Source organism: Oncorhynchus tshawytscha, unplaced genomic scaffold (assembly GCF_018296145.1).
Source record: "Oncorhynchus tshawytscha isolate Ot180627B unplaced genomic scaffold, Otsh_v2.0 Un_contig_12794_pilon_pilon, whole genome shotgun sequence".
Lineage (NCBI taxonomy): Eukaryota > Metazoa > Chordata > Actinopteri > Salmoniformes > Salmonidae > Oncorhynchus > Oncorhynchus tshawytscha.
Window position 1 is genome coordinate 1 of NW_024608799.1, and position 19852 is coordinate 19852.

Consider the following 19852-nt stretch of genomic DNA (forward strand, 5'->3'; position numbering starts at 1 on the left):
CCAAAATGCCCTTTCGCTGAGTGGGGTATGTGGGTTAGCCTATGAGTTTTGGCTCAGCATTTGTCTGGATTAGCCTACATCCACTGGCTGCTTTGCTGCTTGGCTGCTTGGTATCTGTCTGAGACTGATAGGTAGGCCATCGGATTTGCTTGCATCAGTGTTTGCATTAGTGGTTTTCCGCATTTTCTCATGTCATCTTGGCAAATAGTTCCTAGCAGTATTATGCTCAGTAAAAACATCACCATACTACATGTTAGTCACTCAGTTCCACTAAAACAGGAATGCACCACAAATCAAGAGGGTAAAGCAAACTGTTACCAGCCTTCCACACCAGTCTTTAATCCATTTAGACCCATTCAACCAAATTGTAAAATCCGGCCAGTGAATATGTTTGTTTTGATCAATGAAATGTAAAGTGGAAACAAACCGTAAAGAAACTGTCATGTTTTTATTAGCACTTCTAGCATTGACACTCCATTAACTATCATTAGGCCTAACACTAGTCCCTATCACTGACCTAAACCCTTCTCTCCGAGAGCTACCTGTGTATGCAGGCTATTACTCCAACCCTGTTGTGTTACTCAACCGAGTCAGTTCATCAAGGTCCTGGTCAGCAGCTAATTAGTAGAATCAGGTGTGCTGGAAAACCTACAGGAGGTAGCTCTCCCGGAGGAGGTCTGCTTTACAGAACTCTAGTAGTGAGGTCATCTCCTTCTGACTCATTTGTGAAGTCTGAGTCATCACTTATTAACTGGGTGTTGTTTCTCTCCGTAGGCGGGACGGCCAAGGGTACTCTGTGCGGAGAACCATCCGCCCCCCTTAGACGGTGCCAGCAGCCGCTCCTCTTCCCCAAAAACAATGAGACAGACGAGGTCATCACCTCCATCAACGTTCCTTTAGGGGTAAGGGTGAGGGGTCACTGACATTGACATATGTAGGCCATTGTTTTATTCATAGATGTAATGTGTGTGTTTTCCACTGGTAAGACACTTGACTTGGTTTCTACAAGTCTGCTGTTATGGATGGTTTTCAGTGATTCTCAGTCCTGTGTTTTTGAACTGACTTAAATGCTGTTGATGTAGTAAAATGACTCAGCTAAAATAAAGTAAAATGCTGACTGTTATTATTCTCCATCTGACAGGTTGAGGAGTGCCAGCAGGCAAACAATGGTAAGTATCTCCGGTTCCATTTCGAATGTCAGTATTTTAATATATGGTATTTATGTACAGTACCAGTCAAAAGTTTGGACAGCTATTCATTCAAGGATTTTCTTTATTTTTACTATTTTCTACATTGTAGAAAAATAGGGAACACATCAAATCATGTAGTAACCAAAAATGTGTTAAACAAATCCAAATATATTTAATATTTGAGATTCTTCAAAGTAGCCACCCTTTGCCTTGACAGCTTTGCACACTCTTGGCATTCTCTCAACCAGCTTCATGAGGTAGTCACCTGGAATGCATTTCAATTAACAGGTGTATCTTTCTATAAGTTATTTTGTGGAATTTCTTTCCTTAATGTGTTTGAGCCAATCAGTTGTGTTGTGACAAGGTAGGGGTGGTATACAGAAGATGGCCCTATTTGGTAAAATACCAAGTCCATATTATGACAAGAACAGCTCAAATAAGCAAAGAGAAATGACAGTCCATTACTTTGACTGACCTTCATGTGTTAATCTGGAATATTAAGAGCTTTTAAAGTTTATTCAAGTGCAGTCGCAAAAACAATGAAGTGCTATGATGAAACTGTCTCATGAGAACCGCCACAGGAAAGGAAGACCCAGAGTTACCTCTGCTGCAGAGGATAAGTTCATAAGAGTTACCAGCCTCAGAAAATGCAGCCGGAATAAATGCTTCAGAGTTCGAGTAACAGACACATCTCAACATCAACTGTTCAGAGGAGACTGCGTGAATAAGGCCTTCATGGTTGAATTGCTGCATAGAAACCACTACTAAATGACACCAATAAGAGACTTGCTTGGGCCAAGAATCAGGAGCAATGGACATTGGACCAGTGGAAGTCTGTCATTTGGTCTGATGAGTCTAGATTTTAGATTTTTGGTCCCAACCACCGTGCCTTTGTGAGACGCAGAGTAGGTGAACAGATAATCTCCGCATGTGTGGTTCACAGCGTGAAACGTTGAGGCGCTTTGCTGCTGACACGGTCTGATTTTATTTAAAATTCAAGGCACACTTAATCAGCATATCTACCACAGCATTCTACAGCAATACGCCATCCCATCTGGTTTGTGCTTAGTGGGACTATCATTTGTTTTTCAACAGGACAATAACCCAACACACCTCCAGGCTGTGTAAGGGCTATTTGACCAAGAAGGGGAGTGATGGAGTGTTGCATCAGATGACCTGGCCTCCACAATCACTTGACCTCAACCCAATTGAGATGGTTTGGGATGAGTTGGACTGCGGAGTGAAGGAAAAGCAGCCTACAAGTGCTGAGCAGATGTGGGAACTCCTTCAAGACTGTTGGGAAAAGCATACCGGGTGAAGCTGGTTGAGAGAATGTCAAGTGTGCAAAGCTGTCATCAATGCAAAGGGTTGCTACTTTGAAGTATCTAAAACTCAGCAAAAAAAGAATCGTCCTCTCACTGTCAACACGTTTTATTTTCAGCAAGCTTAACATGTAAATATTTGTATGAACATAAGATTCAACAACTGAGACACAAACTGAACAAGTTCCACAGACATGTGACTAACCTAAATTGAATCATGTGTCCCTGAAATAAAGGGGGTGTCAAAAGTAACTGTCAGTATCTGGTGTGGCCACCAGCTGCATAAAGTACTGCAGTGCATCTCCTCATGGACTGCATCAGATTAGCCAGTTCTTGCTGTGAGATGTTACCCCACTCTTCCACCAAGGCACCTGCAAGTTTCTGGACATTTCTGGGGGGAATGGCCCTAGCCCTCACCCTCCGATCCAATAGGTCCCAGACGTGCTCAGTGGGATTGAGATCCGGGCTCTTCGCTGGCCATGGCAGGACACTAACATTCCGGTCTTGCAGGAAATAACGCACAGAATGAGCAGTATGTCTGGTGGCCTTGTCATGCTGGAGGGTCATGTCAGGATGAGCCTGCAGGAAGGGTACCACGTGAGGGAGGAGGATGTCTTCCCTGTAACGCACAGCGTTGAGATTGCCTGCAATGACGACAAGCTCAGTCCGATGATGCTGTGACACACCGTCCCAAACCATGACGGACTCTCCACCTCCAAATCGATCCCGCTCCAGAGTACAGGCCTCGGTGTAGTGCTCATTCCTTCGACGATAAACGCAAATCCGACCATCACCCCTGGTGAGACAAAACCGCAGCTCGTCAGTGACGAGCGCTTTTTGCCAGTCCTGTCTGGTCCAGCGACGGTGGGTTTGTGCCCATAGGTGACATTGTTGCCGGTGATGTTGTCTGGTGAGGACCTGCCTTACAACAGGCCTACAAGCGCTCAGTCCAGCCTCTCTCAGCCTATTGCAGACAGTCTGAGCACTGATAGAGGGATTGTGCGTCCCTGGTGTAACTCGGGCAGTTGTTGTTGCCATCCTGTACCTGTCCCGCAGGTGTGATGTTCAGATTTACCGATCCTGTGCAGGTGTTGTTACACGTGGTCTGCCACTGCGAGGACGTTCAGCTGTCCGTCCGTCTCCCTGTAGCGCTGTCTTAAGCGTCACAGTACGGACATTGCAATTTATTTCCCTGGCCACATCTGCAGGCCACATGCCTCCTTGCAACATGCCTACGGCACTATCACGCAGATGAGCAGTGACCCTGGCCATCTTTCTTTTGGTGTTTTTCCAGAATCAGTAGAAAGGCCTCTTTAGTGTCCTAAGCTTTCATAACTGTGACCTTAATTTTCTTCCGTCTGTAAGCTGTTAGTGTTTTAACAGACGTTCCACAGGTGCATGTTCATGAATTGTTAATGGTTCATTGAACAAGCATGGGAAAGTGTTGTAAACCCTTTACAATTAAGATTAAGTTATTTGGATTTTTATGAATTATTTTTGAAAGACAGGGTCCTGAAAAATATACTTTTTAACTACATGATTTCATATGCCATTTAATAGTTTGTCTTTACCATTACTATTTACTTTACTATAGTGAAAATAAAGGAACCCTTGAATGAGTAGGTGTTCAAACCTTTGACTGCTACCAAAATAATGTAGTTTCCAATGATGAATCTCATTGAAGTCTTTTGAAGAGACACCACTTAAAAGAAGTCCCTACCAGACTGGAAGGAAAGATTCCACATTCCTTGTTCTCTCAGCTGTCTGTAAACAGCAGTGCATGACTCCTATTAGTTACGAATGGCCACAATGAATAGCATCATGGTCGACCGTGGCAGCTCTGATAATTCCAGCCTTTTTTAAACGTGATCATGTCTCTCCTTTTGTTTTCAACAATGACATTTGTCATACCTGGGAAGTTTGTCCTGACCTTGTTGATCTAACCAGGAGAAACTCTGGTGTCCCAGTTATACAACACATGACTCATAGAGGGCTTTTATTAAGGCTTTTTATTTGTAGGGAACACCTTGTAGTCACAACTCAGATTCTCTTTGATCCAGTTGTGCCCTTTCATAATGTCTGTGGTCAGTCATCTGTTCTGTAATGATATAATGCTGTTCCTATGAGGAGCAAGGCTATTTATTAACTTCCAGGTGCTGCAAACATTAGTGATAGTGTGTTCTTGGATAATGGAGGGTTTAGGCTTCACACATCATCTTGGTGCATTTAAAAATAGATACTACATCCGTTCCGCTGTTATGGTCTTGTCTAAGCACTTTAGACGGGGGCTTGAAGTGGTACTGGACTGGCAGCGGACCCTGGGAGGATCTTGTCTGGTCCCTCCAAGTGTTTGACTGACACTGATGTTGTACAATTCTCAGGTGTAAAATGTAATCCAAGCAGTGTTCTGAAGGAAGAAACACAGCTTTATGTTCCTTGATACCAAAATAGGTTTAGAAACACTGGTTTAACACACTTTGCCTACGTGCTGCTGTAAGCCCCTACCGACTCCATACTGTAATGGCCCTCAGGAAATTTGACTTTGAGATTCTACATCACTAATGGGCAATTGACAGCCTGTTTCTCCAGCAGTGTGATTTCATTACAGATGACATTTGCCTCATGGAGGACTGTTGAGTTCAATTTATTGCATCTGCTTTGATTTGAGTTATGCTAGTACATTTATGCACATTTTACTGAAAGCAACACATTTTTCTGAATCTATCCCTTGCTTTTGGTTCTGTTGAGCTGTCATTTGGAAAGTGGTAGCAGGACCCATCAGGTTGTCCTTGCTACAACCAAACCTGTTATCAGATATCCTATCAATTCAAGGTTTGGATGATATTTACACTGAACATAAATATAAATGCAACATGTCAAGTGTTTGATTCATGACCTGAAATATAAAATCCCAGAAGTGTTCCATATGAAGAAATATCTTCTCTCATTGTGAACAAATTTGTTTACATCCCTTATTGTGAGCATTTCTCCTTTGACAAGAATCCATCCACCTGACAGGTGTAGCATATCAAGAAGCTGATTTAAACAGCATGCTCATTACACAGTTGCACCTTGTGCTGGGGACAGTAAGGCCAGTTTTGTCACAATGCCATAGATGTCTCAAGTTGAGGAAATCTCCACTAGAGCTGTAGCCAGATAATTTAATGGTCATTTCTCTACCATAAGCCGCCTCCAATGTTTTAGGGAATGTGGCAGTATGTCCAACTGCTGAGCATGTGTATGGTGGGAAAGTGGTTTGCTAAATGTCAATGTTGTGAACAATGTGCCCCATTTGTGGCGGCGAGGTTGTTATAGGCAGATAAGCTAAGGACAACGAACACAATTGCATTTTACTGATGGTAATTGTAATGCTCAGATGGCAAGATCCCAAGGCCCATTTCTTTTGAAGGTATATGTGACCAACAGATGCATATCTGTATTCCCAGTTGTGAGATCCATAGATTAGGGCCTAAATAATAGATTTCAATTGACTGATTTTGGGTCATGAAATGTAACTCAGTATATTCTTTACAATTGTTTCATGCAGCATTTTATATTTTTGTTCAAGATGTGTGTTTGTAGTGAGTAAGTGCTGTGCCTCTCTCCATTCTAGCATGTCTAGATCATAGGCTGTGTTTACACAGGCAGCCCAATACTGATTTTATTCATTTAAAAAAAATTACCACAATTGTCCTTTTGAGCAATCAGATCCGCTCTCTTGCCAATAATTGGGCCAAAGATCAGTTTGGTTGCCTGTGTAAACGCAACCTGAGTCATATCAGATCTCTGATCAGTGGGCCAGGTAGTGATCATCCTGATAGTGTGGTCTCCTCTGTGTTGTGTGGTAAAGTAGACTGCCCCGAGGAACCTGAAGAGAAGGAGGAGGCACCACAGCCCTCTGCCCCCTCGGGAGTTTCCGCCAACGCAGCCGCCCCCTCCGGCCGAAGAAACCCCCCAGGGGGCATGTCCAGCCTCATCCTGGGTTGAGGTCTGGTTTTGTTGGAACGTTTTTATTTTTGAAAGAATTGCCCCCATTTCCCCCTTCCCCACCTCAGTCCCACTGTTCTTCCCCACTGTCTGATACAATCCACCACGTCCCCTCTGAGCCATGGAATTTGCCCCCCTACCTTCCAACCCCTCATGTTTTTACTTTTTTTCTAATTAAAGAGAACCGTTGACAGAAGCACTTTATGTATCTCTTTTTCCCCTCCCCCATTTCAGTCCATTCTGTAAGTGTGCCTATATTGCGCCTGATGGAAAAGGCTTGTCTCATTCTCGCCCTGTTGTAAATGGTAAAGAAAAGTATTCAAAAAAGATTTGATGCGTGAATTTCTAAATACAATAAAGATTGATATGAATTTGTTCATTTTGCTCCTGGTTTTATTTTTATCGGAGGAAAGATGTATTTTATGTGGATCCAAAATGTTTTTAGTTATGCATGTTATACCACACAGATAATTTACTGTAAGCCAACTATTTGAAGCCATAAGTGAAAGATCTGTGTAATGATTTGGTCAGCCTGTTTTTTACAGATAAATCCCATTTGACATGTTAAGACACTTCCAAAGCACTTTTATAATAATGTCCACAGGATGGGGCTGATACTGTCTGGAACACATTGGGTGAGGGAATGACTTGCCCCCCTCCTTCCCACTGCTGGGAACAGTCAAGAGGCTGAACCACAAAGTGAAAGTATGTTCTTAGCTTGTGAGATGTGCCACTTGGACTGGACTATAGGGAGATTGGAATCAAATTGTAAGTGTTTTGTTTATTGCTGCTGTAACTTTTTGGTCGTAACTGAACAGTGTAGAAAAATGCATGACACACACACATGTTTGTAGAGGTGTTGACTAACAGTAAAATCACACTATATGCTCCCAGCAATTGAATGGGTCAACCCAAGAACAATAATTTCGGCAATGCAGTGATTTAAAAAAAAAAAAAAACTCAATTCCCTGTCTTAATTTGTTCTCTAATTTTGTTTTCTGCATTGATTAGTGCCTGTAAGTAAGCGTTTCACTGTTAGTCGACAAGTATTTGACAAATTAGATTTTTGTTCAAAACGTTGGTTGTTAGGTTTACTCTTTAAATTGTTGGGAGTATATAGTGAGACTTTATTTTTTTTTACATTGACCTTGCTCGCTTAGTAAGCAAAAATAGCATGTTGAGTGAATGCTTGTATTAGTCAATGCATATTATTCAGGCTATCCACAGTTGCTCTCTGATTAATTTGTCTCAACCACTGATTGTTGTCAGGTGTCAACCTTTTCCTGTGGAGAGACCACTATTTCTCAGAACCCCTGTTTGTTTTCTACTAAGGAGAAAGGCCCTAACATGGCATTGGTCTTCAGCTTGTCCACTCTCATGTTTCTCCTCATCACTGGGATGGAGACATCCAAAAGTAAGGCATTCTTGCAGGCACAATTTGTAGTACTTCTACCAACATAACTTCCAAAATGCTCACACTGAATGGTCTAGGAGTTTTGTTTTATCCAAACTACACTTGTCAGATCTAACATTTTCTGTACTACAGTCCTGTGTAATTTGGTTTTCTATCTATTGCTTAAACAGGTCTAAGTCAGGTCCCAGAGTTGAAGCAGGTCATCCAGGTGGACTCTGGGAAGGATGCAGTCCTAGAGTGCTCTGTGAACTTCAATGGGATATCTCCTGGTAATGTAAACATAGAGAAGGTTGTGTGGTGGAGGCTGGACCAGAATGGTCTTCACAAAGGTGGACCTGTGTTCATATGCAACCTATTCAATCAACAATCCTCCAATCCCAGGATGCCGCTGAGCCCAAAATATCAGCTTCCCATGCCACCTGCCAATGAGAAAGACAAAGTTGTGTCCCTGTTGGTCAAAGAAACCCAGCCTGAAGACGAGGGTCCGTATAGGTGTGTGGTGAACACTGACAGTGGAATCACAAATTGTAACTTCATGCTGAATGTCACAGGTAACCTCACAGGTCAGCAGGTCAGCTCACAGGTAAGCTCACAGGTAACCTCACAGGTCAGCTCACAGGTAACCTCACAGTTTCCCAGTCAGGTCAGCTCACAGGTCAGCTCACAGGTAACCTAACAGGTCAGCTCACAGGTAACCTCACAGGTCAAATAACCTCACATTAAATACAGCTTACAGGTTAAATCACAGGTAACCTCACAGGTCAGCTCACAGGTAACCTGGACAGGTCAAGGTCAGCTCACAGGTCAGCTCACAGGTCACCTCACAGGTCAGCTGGAAAAGCTTTTGGACTCCAACGTTTATGTTAGGGCCCTGAGTATTTCCCAGTCAGGAAAAACTAAGGGCTTTACACATAGTTTTGAATTCAAAGTGCCTTCCTCCCCTAACACTGACCATTTAGTATTCTCCTTGGACTAAAGCATCCGCCAATTGCATCATGATTTCCACTGTGCAGAGGATCCATCAAGAATTTGTGCTTTTGTCACATTAACCTCTATTAGTATCCAATATAAATTGACTTACCCTACAAACATTACCTAATTGATTCCATACCTGAATGCAGGAACTGCTGATTTTCAATTATATTGATTCTGATTTTTGTGTGTTAGGAGGAGACCAGCACCAGGGTCCTGGAAATGTTGCAAGGGATAAGGAGGATCTCGGTTCCAAAGAACAGTTACAGGCTGTGGCTGCTGCACATGGAGTGGTAGTAGGCACCTTGCCATTGGACTGCTGCGGTCTGCTGGAAGATGTTTCAAGCCAGCAGAAAGACTCAGACAAGGTGAGACCCAGGGTCATGTCCAAGTCAGTTAAGAACAAATTTAATTTTCAATGATGGCCTAGGAACAGTGGGTTAACTGCCTGTTCAGGGGCAGAACGACAGATTTGTACCTTGTCAGCTTGGGGATTCAATCTTGCAGTTATTAGTCCAACACTCTAACCACTAGGCTACCGCCCCCAATAGAATAAGTGGAATGGAGAACTAACTGCTCAGAGAAGAGGACTGAACTTAGTTTTTTAATTGTTTTAGTTTCTCTATTGCTGTCCTCCTTCCCAGATAGGAATTCAGGATTTGTTAATGTATTGTCAGTGATAAATCACAAACCATGGTAGAGCACACAGTATCAACCCTTGTAAAAGGTTGCTTCTGGTTTCTCTTTCCATATGAACCCTTGATACAAGAGGACTCTGTTGTGCCTGAAGGTATGTTTGAGTATGTTATTTGTCTACCTAATGGAAGAGGATTCCTCTCCAAACTATATCAAATGTCTGTAAAATGCACTTTATAAAATGTCTCACCAACCACCAGGAGGCTGCAGAACACTAGGCTACCCTGGGGCGGCAGGGTAGCCTAGTGGTTAGAGCGTTGGACTAGTAACTGGAAGGTTGCAAGTACAAAACCGCCGAGCTGAGAAGGTACAAATCTGTCGTTCTGCCCCTGAACAGGCAGTTAACCCACTGTTTCTAGGCCGTCATTGAAAATAAGAATTTGTTGACTTGCCTAGTTAAATAAAGGTAAAAAATTACATATATATATTTTTTTAATTCCGGGCATTCCTGTGGTTGGCAGACTGCATCACATCCAGCTGTGATTGGTAGTCCCATAGGGCATCACAATTGGCCCACTGTGTCCGGGGTAGGCCATCATTGTAAATACTTGAATTTGTTCTTAACTGACTTGCCTAGTTAAATTGAAAAATAAGTGTTCCTATTGTCCCCTATGGCACCAGAGCCTCAGGATACAGCAGTCCCAGCAGAGCACAACCCCAGCACCAGGACAGGACCGTTTCCAAAGACACATGTATTATCATGGGTGCCATGGGCTCTCTTCCCTGTCGGTGTCATGTCTGCTCTGTCTCTCATCGCATCGCTAACTGAATGTGAATGCTTTGCCTGGAGGAGGGAGCAATCTGGCTTAACACTATTCTGCCCCTCTGCAGGAGAAATGGTTGCAAATTGTCCTGCTCAAGCTAATTGTTAGCAGCATTGTCTGTAGTTGTTAATCACACCAGACTATTCTTTCATAATTGTTTTATATATTGTAACTGAAACCTGATATGAAACAAATGCTCATATTTAGTGGACATTGACTTGATAGTGAAGACACTAGTGTGATACAGTAGCAGTGTGTGAAATTGATCTTGACAGAACACATTTACTTTGTGCATCACAATTTGAATAAGAATTTATTCAGAAGCCAATATTGTGTTTTAGTTCATTTGAGAGTTGTTGTAATGCCTTTATTGTTTTGAAACTTCTATGTGTGATGTTTACTGTTAATTTTTATTGTTTATTGTCTTTATACCTGTGTTTATACCTATGTACCTGTGCACACAGCATCCATCCCTGTAAAAGGTTCTTCTTTTCCAGTATTTCCAGATGAACCCATGAATCAGCCACCTACATGCTTGAAAATAAGTATGTTTTTTTGCAGCTGCTCTTCCATGGGTCCAGGAACAAAGGCAGTTTATAATCATTTAAAAATATTACAGTGACATTACACTTCATAACACTTTTCACAACACATTAAGTGAGGTTCCCTCAGGCCACTACTCTACTATCACATATCTACAATACAAAATCTACAGGTACGTGTGTGCAGAGTGCGTGTCTTATCATGTGTACAGTATGTGTGTCTGTGCCTGTGTGTCTTCACACTCCACTGTTCCATCAGGTGTATTTTTATCTGATTTCTACTGCTTGCATCAGTTACCGGATGTGGAATAGAGTTCCATGTAGTCATGGCTCCATGAAGTACTGTGCGGCTCCCATAGTCTGTTCTGGATTGAAAAAGACCCTTGGTGACATGTCTTGTGGGCTATGCATGGGTGTTCGAGCTGTGTGTCAGTCCTTTAAACAGACACGGTGCATTCAGCATGTTTACAGAAACAAGCACAACAAATCTCTCCTCCACTTTGTGCCACTAGAGATTTAAATGCATATTGTTCTGTGTCTTTACTATGAATTATATGATATGACATGCTATTTTATCAAATTAATTGTTAATTAATATTACCTGATTAAACTAATCATGTAAATGTCATTAACTGGAAGTCAGGGGTCCCCGGAAGAATGTTGATAGAGCTGTTGTCTTCCGAATAAACACTTAAAGATCTGTTAATCTTTTATATCAATAGCAGTCAATTATTAATTGTCACCTTATTCAGTCTCATCTGAACGTCAGAAATTATTGGTTATCAGGAACTTCAAGAACCCTGGCTAACAAGTTGAATCAGCAATACAACATTTGGTTTAATTATTTATTTACTAAATACCTAAATAAATCACACAGAATTACATATGCACAGGATGAATCATACATTGATTACTAATTATTTCATAAAAGAAAACTCCCTAGAGGCTGAAACCATATGATACTGGTTACACAAAGAAAGGGGTTGGGTTTGATGCTTGAAAATGAAAGAGTGGGAAGACTGAGGAACAAAAGGATTGGTTCTCTATCGGACCTTATGAAACTATACTATGTAAATTTGAATTTTCCATTCTAAATAACCACCCATTGGAAAAGGAAAATGCAAGAAACATTTTTCTAAGCTTTGCGCTGTCAATTAGATTAGTGAAGATGGAAGGCTGGGTTGACCAGCAGAGATCTCCCTTGTCCTTTGAAGAATATTTCTGGGCTGTGTTGTAAAGTCTGTCGTCAATGTGGTAGAATGGATACGTTTGTACCCTGTTTCTGAAGAGTTTGTCCTCCTTTCCTAGGCTAGGCACGTTTACAGCTGCTCCTGATAATCCAGGAACATCTAGGATGTATCATACTTTAGTGAAAAGAGTTCAAAGTTCATACCACTTTGCCATACACATTGTGCTATTTTCTGGCTGGTGTAGTCAATTCATCTTTCCAACGTGGTGTCTGTCACCTTCACGTTGAAATTAGCCTGTTTTTGAAATCTGATTTGAACGTATGGACACCAGTCCTACGCGTCGGGAACTAAAGTTAATTTTAATAGGTTCTAGTTGATATTAGCCCTTTTAAACGTGTGGACATCAGTCCTCACGTCTGTTCTGGAATTGTAAAGGTTGACTTTGGTGGCAACAGTCTTGGGGGATTGAAGGGTGTTTCATATTTCTCAACCAATGTCTGTTCACTTGGGCGTGGCCACTGAGTGATCATAGTTTACTTTAAGAAAACAATTATTTCATTCAGAAGCTAAAATTAAATTTCAAATTTTCACAAATAGTTTCATATTTAAAAATGTAAATTGCATAAGCTTTCCATGTGAATCTGATAACTAGAATGTGAAGACTTTCCAAGATACAATGTATGTCGCACCTATCATCAGATATAATATTCTAGACAACAACTGATCTGACATCATATTCTTTAAGTACCAATGGACACTTTCAACTGGTTGGATTACAGAAAGATAGTTTTTTACATTACTGTCTCTACAGTCCATTCTGTCCAGTGGAGAGAAAAAGGGGGAAAGCAGATTTATGGGGGTCATAAACCTCCCCAACAGGGCAATTCATGACAAAATTATTCATGCTTTGAGCTTCCATGTACATTTAACTTATTCCTTGCCAACCGTTCTGAAACTAATTGCAGCTCTTTGTTAAGTGTTTGCAGTAATTTCACTCGCTGTAGTAGCTGACGTGTTTGTGGTGAGTCATCATACATAGACACACTGGCTTTGAAAAAAATGGGTTGCCTTATCTTACCTGGATTATGTTGGAGAGGCTTCCATTAAATAACACTCTCTCTGTACTGTTATGTTATAGGCAGATAAGCTAAGGACAACGAACACAATTGTAATGCTTAGATGGCAAGATCCCAAGGCCCATTTCTTTTGAAGGTATATGTGACCAACAGATGCATATCTGTATTCCCAGTTGTGAGATCCATAGATTAGGGCCTAAATAATAGATTTCAATTGACTGATTTTGGGTCATATGAAATGTAACTCAGTATATTCTTTACAATTGTTTCATGCAGCATTTTATATTTTTGTTGAAGATGTGTGTTTAAGTGCTGTGCCTCTCTCCATTCTAGCATGACTAGATCATAGGCTGAGTTTACACAGGCAGCCCAATACTGATTTTCTTCTAATTCTTTTTTTATTACCAGAATTGTCCTTTTGGGCAATCAGATCCACTCTCTTGCCAATAATTGGGCCAAAGATCAGTTCAGCTGCCTGTGTAAACGCAACCTGAGTCATATCATATGGATCAGATCTCTGATCAGTGGGTCAGGTAGTGATGACCCTGATAGTGTCGTCTCCTCTGTGTTGTGTGGTAAAGTAGACTGCCCCGAGGAACCTGAAGAGAAGGAGGAGGCACCACAGCCCTCTGCCCCCTCGGGAGTTTCCGCCAACGCAGCCGCCCCCTCCGGCCGAAGAAACCCCCCAGGGGGCATGTCCAGCCTCATCCTGGGTTGAGGTCTGGTTTTGTTGGAACGTTTTTATTTTTGAAAGAATTGCCCCCATTTCCCCCTTCCCCACCTCAGTCCCACTGTTCTTCCCCACTGTCTGATACAATCCACCACGTCCCCTCTGAGCCATGGAATTTGCCCCCCTACCTGCCAACCCCCTCATGTTTTTACTTTTTTTCTAATTAAAGAGAACCGTTGACAGAAGCACTTTATGTATCTCTTTTTCCCCTCCCCCATTTCAGTCCATTCTGTAAGTGTGCCTATATTGCGCCTGATGGAAAAGGCTTGTCTCATTCTCGCCCTGTTGTAAATGGTAAAGAAAAGTATTCAAAAAAGATTTGATGCGTGAATTTCTAAATACAATAAAGATTGATATGAATTTGTTCATTTTGCTCCTGGTTTTATTTTTATCGGAGGAAAGATGTATTTTATGTGGATCTCACAAATGTTTTTAGTTATGCATGTTATACCACACAGATAATTTACTGTAAGCCAACTATTTGAAGCCATAAGTGAAAGATCTGAGTAATGATTTGGTCAGCCTGTTTTTTTACAGATAAATCCCATTTGACATGTTAAGACACTTCCAAAGCACTTTTATAATAACTGAACAGTGTAGAAAAATGCATGACACACACACATGTTTGTAGAGGTGTTGACTAACAGTAAAATCACACTATATGCTCCCAACAATTGAATGGGTCAATAATTTCGGCAATGCAGTGATTTTAAAAAAAAACTCACTGTATTGCCTGTCTTAATTTGTTCTCTAATTTCGTTTTCTGCATTGTTGATTAGTGCCCGTAAGTAAGCGTTTCACTGTTAGTCGACAAGTATTATTTGACAAATAAAATGAGATTTTTGCCAAAACGGTTGTTAGGTTTACTCTTTAAATTGTTGGGAGTGTATATAGTGTGAGACTTTATTTTTTTTTACATGACCTTGCTCGCTTAGTATGCAAAAATAGCATGTTGAGGCAATGCTTGTATTAGTCAATGCATATTATTCAGGCTATCCACGTTGGCTCTCAGATTTTAATTTGGCTCAATCACTGATTGTTGTCAGATGTGAACCCTTTCCTGTGGAGAGACCACTGTTTCACAGAACCCCTGTTTGTTTTTCTACTAAGGAGAAAGGCCTTAACATGGCATTGGTCTTCAGCTTGTCCACTCTCATGTTTCTCCTCATCACTGGGATGGAGACATCCAAAAGTAAGGCATTCTGTAGGCACAATTTGTAGTACTTCTACCAACATAACTTCCAAAATGCTCACAATGAATGGTCTAGGAGTTTTGTTTTATCCAAACTACACGTGTCAGTTGTAACATTTTCTGTACTACAGTCCTGTTTAATTTGGTTTTCTATCTATTGCTTAAACAGGTCTAAGTCAGGGCCCAGATTTGAAGCAGGTCATCCAGGTGGACTCTGGGAAGGATGCAGTCCTAGAGTGCTCTGTGAACTTCAATGGGATATCCCCTGGTAATGTAAACATAGAGAAGGTTGTGTGGTGGAGGCTGGACCAGAATGGTCTTCACAAAGGTGGACCTGTGTTCATATGCAACATATTCAATCAACAATCCTCCAATCCCAGGATGCCACTGAGCCCAAAATATCAGCTTCCCATGCCACCTGCCAATGAGAAAGACAAAGTTGTGTCCCTGTTGGTCAAAGAAACCCAGCCTGAAGACGAGGGTCCGTATGAGTGTGTGGTGAACACTGACAGTGGAATCACAAATTGTAACTTCATGCTGAAGGTCACAGGTAACCTCACAGGTCAGCTCACAGGTCAGCTCACAGGTAACCTCACAGGTAACCTCACAGGTCAGCTCACAGGTAACCTCACAGTTAACCTCACAGGTCAGCTCACAGGTCAGCTCACAGGTAACCTCACAGGTCAGCTCACAGGTAACCTCACAGGTCAGCTCACAGGTAACCTCACAGGTCAGCTCACAGGTAACCTCACAGGTCAGCTCACAGGTAACCTCACAGGTCAGCTCACAGGTCAGCTCACAGGTAACCTCACAGGTCAGCTCACAGGTAACCTCACAGGTCAGCTCACAGGTCAGCTCACAGGTCAGCTCACAGGTAACCTCACAGGTCAGCTCAAAGCTTTTGGACTCGAACGTTTATAAGTAGGGCCCTGAGTATTTCCCAGTCAGGAAAAACTAAGGGCTTTACACATAGTTTTGAATTCAAAGTGCCTTCCTCACACCCTAACACTGACCATTTAGTATTCTCCTTTTTGCATCATGATTTCCACTGTGCAGAGGATCCATCAAGAATTTGTGCTTTTGTCACATTAACCTCTATTAGTATCCAATATAAATTGACTTACCCTACAAACATTACCTAATTGATTCCATACCTGAATGCGACGTGATTTTCAATTATATTGATTCTGATTTTGTGTGTTACAGTACGAGACCAGCACCAGGGTCCTGGAAATGTTGCGGATAAACAGGAAATTCCAAAGAACAGTTACATGAGTGTGGCTGCTGTATGTGTGGTAGTAGGCACTCTTGCCATTGGACTGCTGCTTCTCAAGCTGTTTCAAGCCAGAAGACTCAGACAAGGTGAGCACCCAGGGTCATGTCCAAGTCAGTTAAGAACAAATTCTAATTTTCAATGATGGCCTAGGAACAGTGGGTTAACTGCCTGTTCAGGGGCAGAACGACAGATTTGTACCTTGTCAGCTTGGGGATTCAATCTTGCAGTTATTAGTCCAACACTCTAACCACTAGGCTACCGCCCCCAATAGAATAAGTGGAATGGAGAACTAACTGCTCAGAGACAAGAGGACTGAACTTAGTTTTTTAATTGTTTTAGTTTCTCTATTGCTGTCCTCCTTCCCAGATAGGAATTCAGGATTTGTTAATGTATTGTCAGTGATAAATCACAAACCATGGTAGAGCACACAGTATCAACCCTTGTAAAAGGTTGCTTCTGGTTTCTCTTTCCATATGAACCCTTGATACAAGAGGACTCTGTTGTGCCTGAAGGTATGTTTGAGTATGTTATTTGTCTACCTAATGGAAGAGGATTCCTCTCCAAACTATATCAAATGTCTGTAAAATGCACTTTATAAAATGTCTCACCAACCACCAGGAGGCCCAGCACAAGAACACTAGGCTACCCTGGGGCGGCAGGGTAGCCTAGTGGTTAGAGCGTTGGACTAGTAACTGGAAGGTTGCAAGTACAAAACCGCCGAGCTGAGAAGGTACAAATCTGTCGTTCTGCCCCTGAACAGGCAGTTAACCCACTGTTTCTAGGCCGTCATTGAAAATAAGAATTTGTTGACTTGCCTAGTTAAATAAAGGTAAAAAATTACATATATATATTTTTTTAATTCCGGGCATTCCTGTGGTTGGCAGACTGCATCACATCCAGCTGTGATTGGTAGTCCCATAGGGCAGCGCACAATTGGCCCAGCGTCGTCCGGGGTAGGCCATCATTGTAAATACGAATTTGTTCTTAACTGACTTGCCTAGTTAAATTGAAAAAATAAGTGTTCCTATTGTCCCCTATGGCACCAGAGCCTCAGGATACAGCAGTCCCAGCAGAGCACAACCCCAGCACCAGGACAGGACCGTTTCCATAGCGACAGATGTATTATCAGGGGTGCCATGGGCTCTCTTCCCTGTCGGTGTCATGTCTGCTCTGTCTCTCACGTCGCATCGCTAACTGAATGTGAATGCTTTGCCTGGAGGAGGGAGCAATCTGGCTTAACACTATTCTGTTCCCCCTCTGCAGGAGAAATGGAGTGCACGCATTGTCCTGCTACCAAGCTAATTGTTAGCAGCATTGTCTGTAGTTGTTAATCACACCAGACTATTCTTTCATAATTGTTTTATATATTGTAACTGAAACCTGATATGAAACAAATGCACATATTTAGTGGACATTGACTTGATAGTGAAGACACTAGTGTGATACAGTAGCAGTGTGTGAAATTGATCTTGACAGAACACATTTACTTTGTGCATCACAATTTGAATAAGTCATTTATTCAGAAGCCAATATTGTGTTTTAGTTCATTTGAGAGTTGCTAATGTAATGCCTTTATTGTTTTGAAACTTCTATGTGTGATGTTTACTGTTAATTTTTATTGTTTATACCTGTCTTTATACCTGTGTTTATACCTATGTACCTGTGCCGAGCTCCATCCCGTTTCTTTTTATCCAGTATTTGCCGACGTCAAGCATACCCATGAATCAGCCACCTACATGCTTGAAAATAAGTGTTTTTTTGCAGCTGCTCTTCCATGGGTCCAGGAACATTAAGGCAGTTATATATCATTTAAAAATATTACATGACATTACACTTCATAACACTTTTCACAACACATTAAGTGTGTTCCCTCAGGCCACTACTCTACTATCACATATCTACAATACAAAATCTATGTGTACGTGTGTGCAGAGTGCATGTCTTATCATGTGTACAGTATGTGTGTCTGTGCCTGTGTGTCTTCACACTCCACTGTTCCATCAGGTGTATTTTTATCTGATTTCTACTGCTTGCATCAGTTACCGGATGTGGAATAGAGTTCCATGTAGTCATGGCTCCATGAAGTACTGTGCGGCTCCCATAGTCTGTTCTGGATTGTAAAAAGACCCTTGGTGACATGTCTTGTGGGCTATGCATGGGTGTTCGAGCTGTGTGTCAGTCCTTTAAACAGACACCTCGGTGCATTCAGCATGTCAACACTTCTTACAGAAACAAGCACAACAAATCTCTCCTCCACTTTGTGCCACTAGAGATTTAAATGCATATCGTTGTGTCTTTACTATGAATTATATGATATGACATGCTATTTTATCAAATTAATTCTCTAATTAATATTACCTGATTAAACTAATCATGTAAATGTCATTAACTAGGAAGTCAGGGGAACCCCGGAAGAATGTTGATAGAGCTGTTGTCTTCCGAATAAACACTTAAAGATCTGTTAATCTTTTATATCAATAGCAGTCAATTATTAATTGTCACCTTATTCAGTCTCATCTGAACGTCGTAAAATTATTGGTTATCGTCAAGAACCCTGGCTAACAAGTTGAATCAGCAATACAACATTTGGTTTAATTATTTATTTACTAAATACCTAAATAAATCACACAGAATTACATATGCACAGGATGAATCATACATTGATTACTAATTATTTCATAAAAGAAAACGTCCCTAGAGGACGAAACCGATATGACGGCTGGTTACACAAAGAAAGGGGGTTGGGTTTCAATGAAAGAGTGGGAAGACTGAGGAACAAAAGGATTGGTTCTCTATCGGACCTTATGAAACTATACTATCGTAAATACGGAATCTTATCCATTCTAAATAACCACCCATTCGGAAAAGGAAAATGCAAGAAACATTCTTACTCTGAGCTGCGCTTCGATAGATTAGTCGAAGATGGAAGGCTGGGTTGACCAGCAGAGATCTCCCTTGTCCTTTGAAGAATATTTCTGGGCGGATACGTTGTAGTCTGTCGTCGTGTGGTAGAATGGATACGTTGTAGTACCCTGTCGTTCTGAAGAGTTTGTCCGTCCTTTCCTAGGCTATGCACGTTTACAGTTGCTGCTGATAATTCGACGTCTAGGATGTATCACTTCTTTAGTGAACAAGAGTTCAAAGTTCATACCAAGTTGCCATACTCCGCTTGTGCTATTTTCTGGCTGGTGTAGTCAATTCATCTTTCCAACGTGGTGATCGTCACCTTCACGTTGAAATTAGCCCTTTTGAACGTATGGACACCAGTCCTACGTCGTCGGGAACTAAAGTTAATTTTAATAGGTTCTAGTTGATATTAGCCCTTTTAAACGTATGGACATCAGTCCTCACGTCATCGGGAACCCAAGGTTGACTTTCGTCAACAGTAGCGGGGGATTGAAGGGTGTTTCATATTTCTCAACCAATGTCTGTTCACTTGGGCGTGGCCACTGAGTGATCATAGTTTACTTTAAGAAAACAATTATTTCATTCAGAAGCTAA

General features: G+C 41.6%; 1 protein-coding gene and 1 long non-coding RNA gene across 3 annotated transcripts; both read left to right on the forward strand.

Moving 5' to 3' along the window:
- Positions 1 to 774: 774 nt before the first annotated feature.
- On the forward strand, positions 775 to 16267 carry LOC121843829 (jupiter microtubule associated homolog 1-like; the record flags this gene model as incomplete). 2 transcript variants are annotated; one of them, XM_042313685.1, is given in 5 exon segments in its annotated part: positions 775 to 902; positions 1142 to 1169; positions 6363 to 7267; positions 14994 to 15075; positions 15245 to 16267. In XM_042313685.1, coding segments are annotated over 2 exon segments (819 nt in total). In that variant the 3' UTR covers positions 15997 to 16267.
- A 6-nt stretch (positions 16268 to 16273) lies between these two features.
- Positions 16274 to 18198, forward strand: LOC121843830. Its single transcript, XR_006081757.1, has 3 exons — positions 16274 to 16437; positions 17236 to 17304; positions 17398 to 18198. It is a non-coding gene; the product is annotated as an uncharacterized LOC121843830 (long non-coding RNA).
- Positions 18199 to 19852: the final 1654 nt, after the last annotated feature.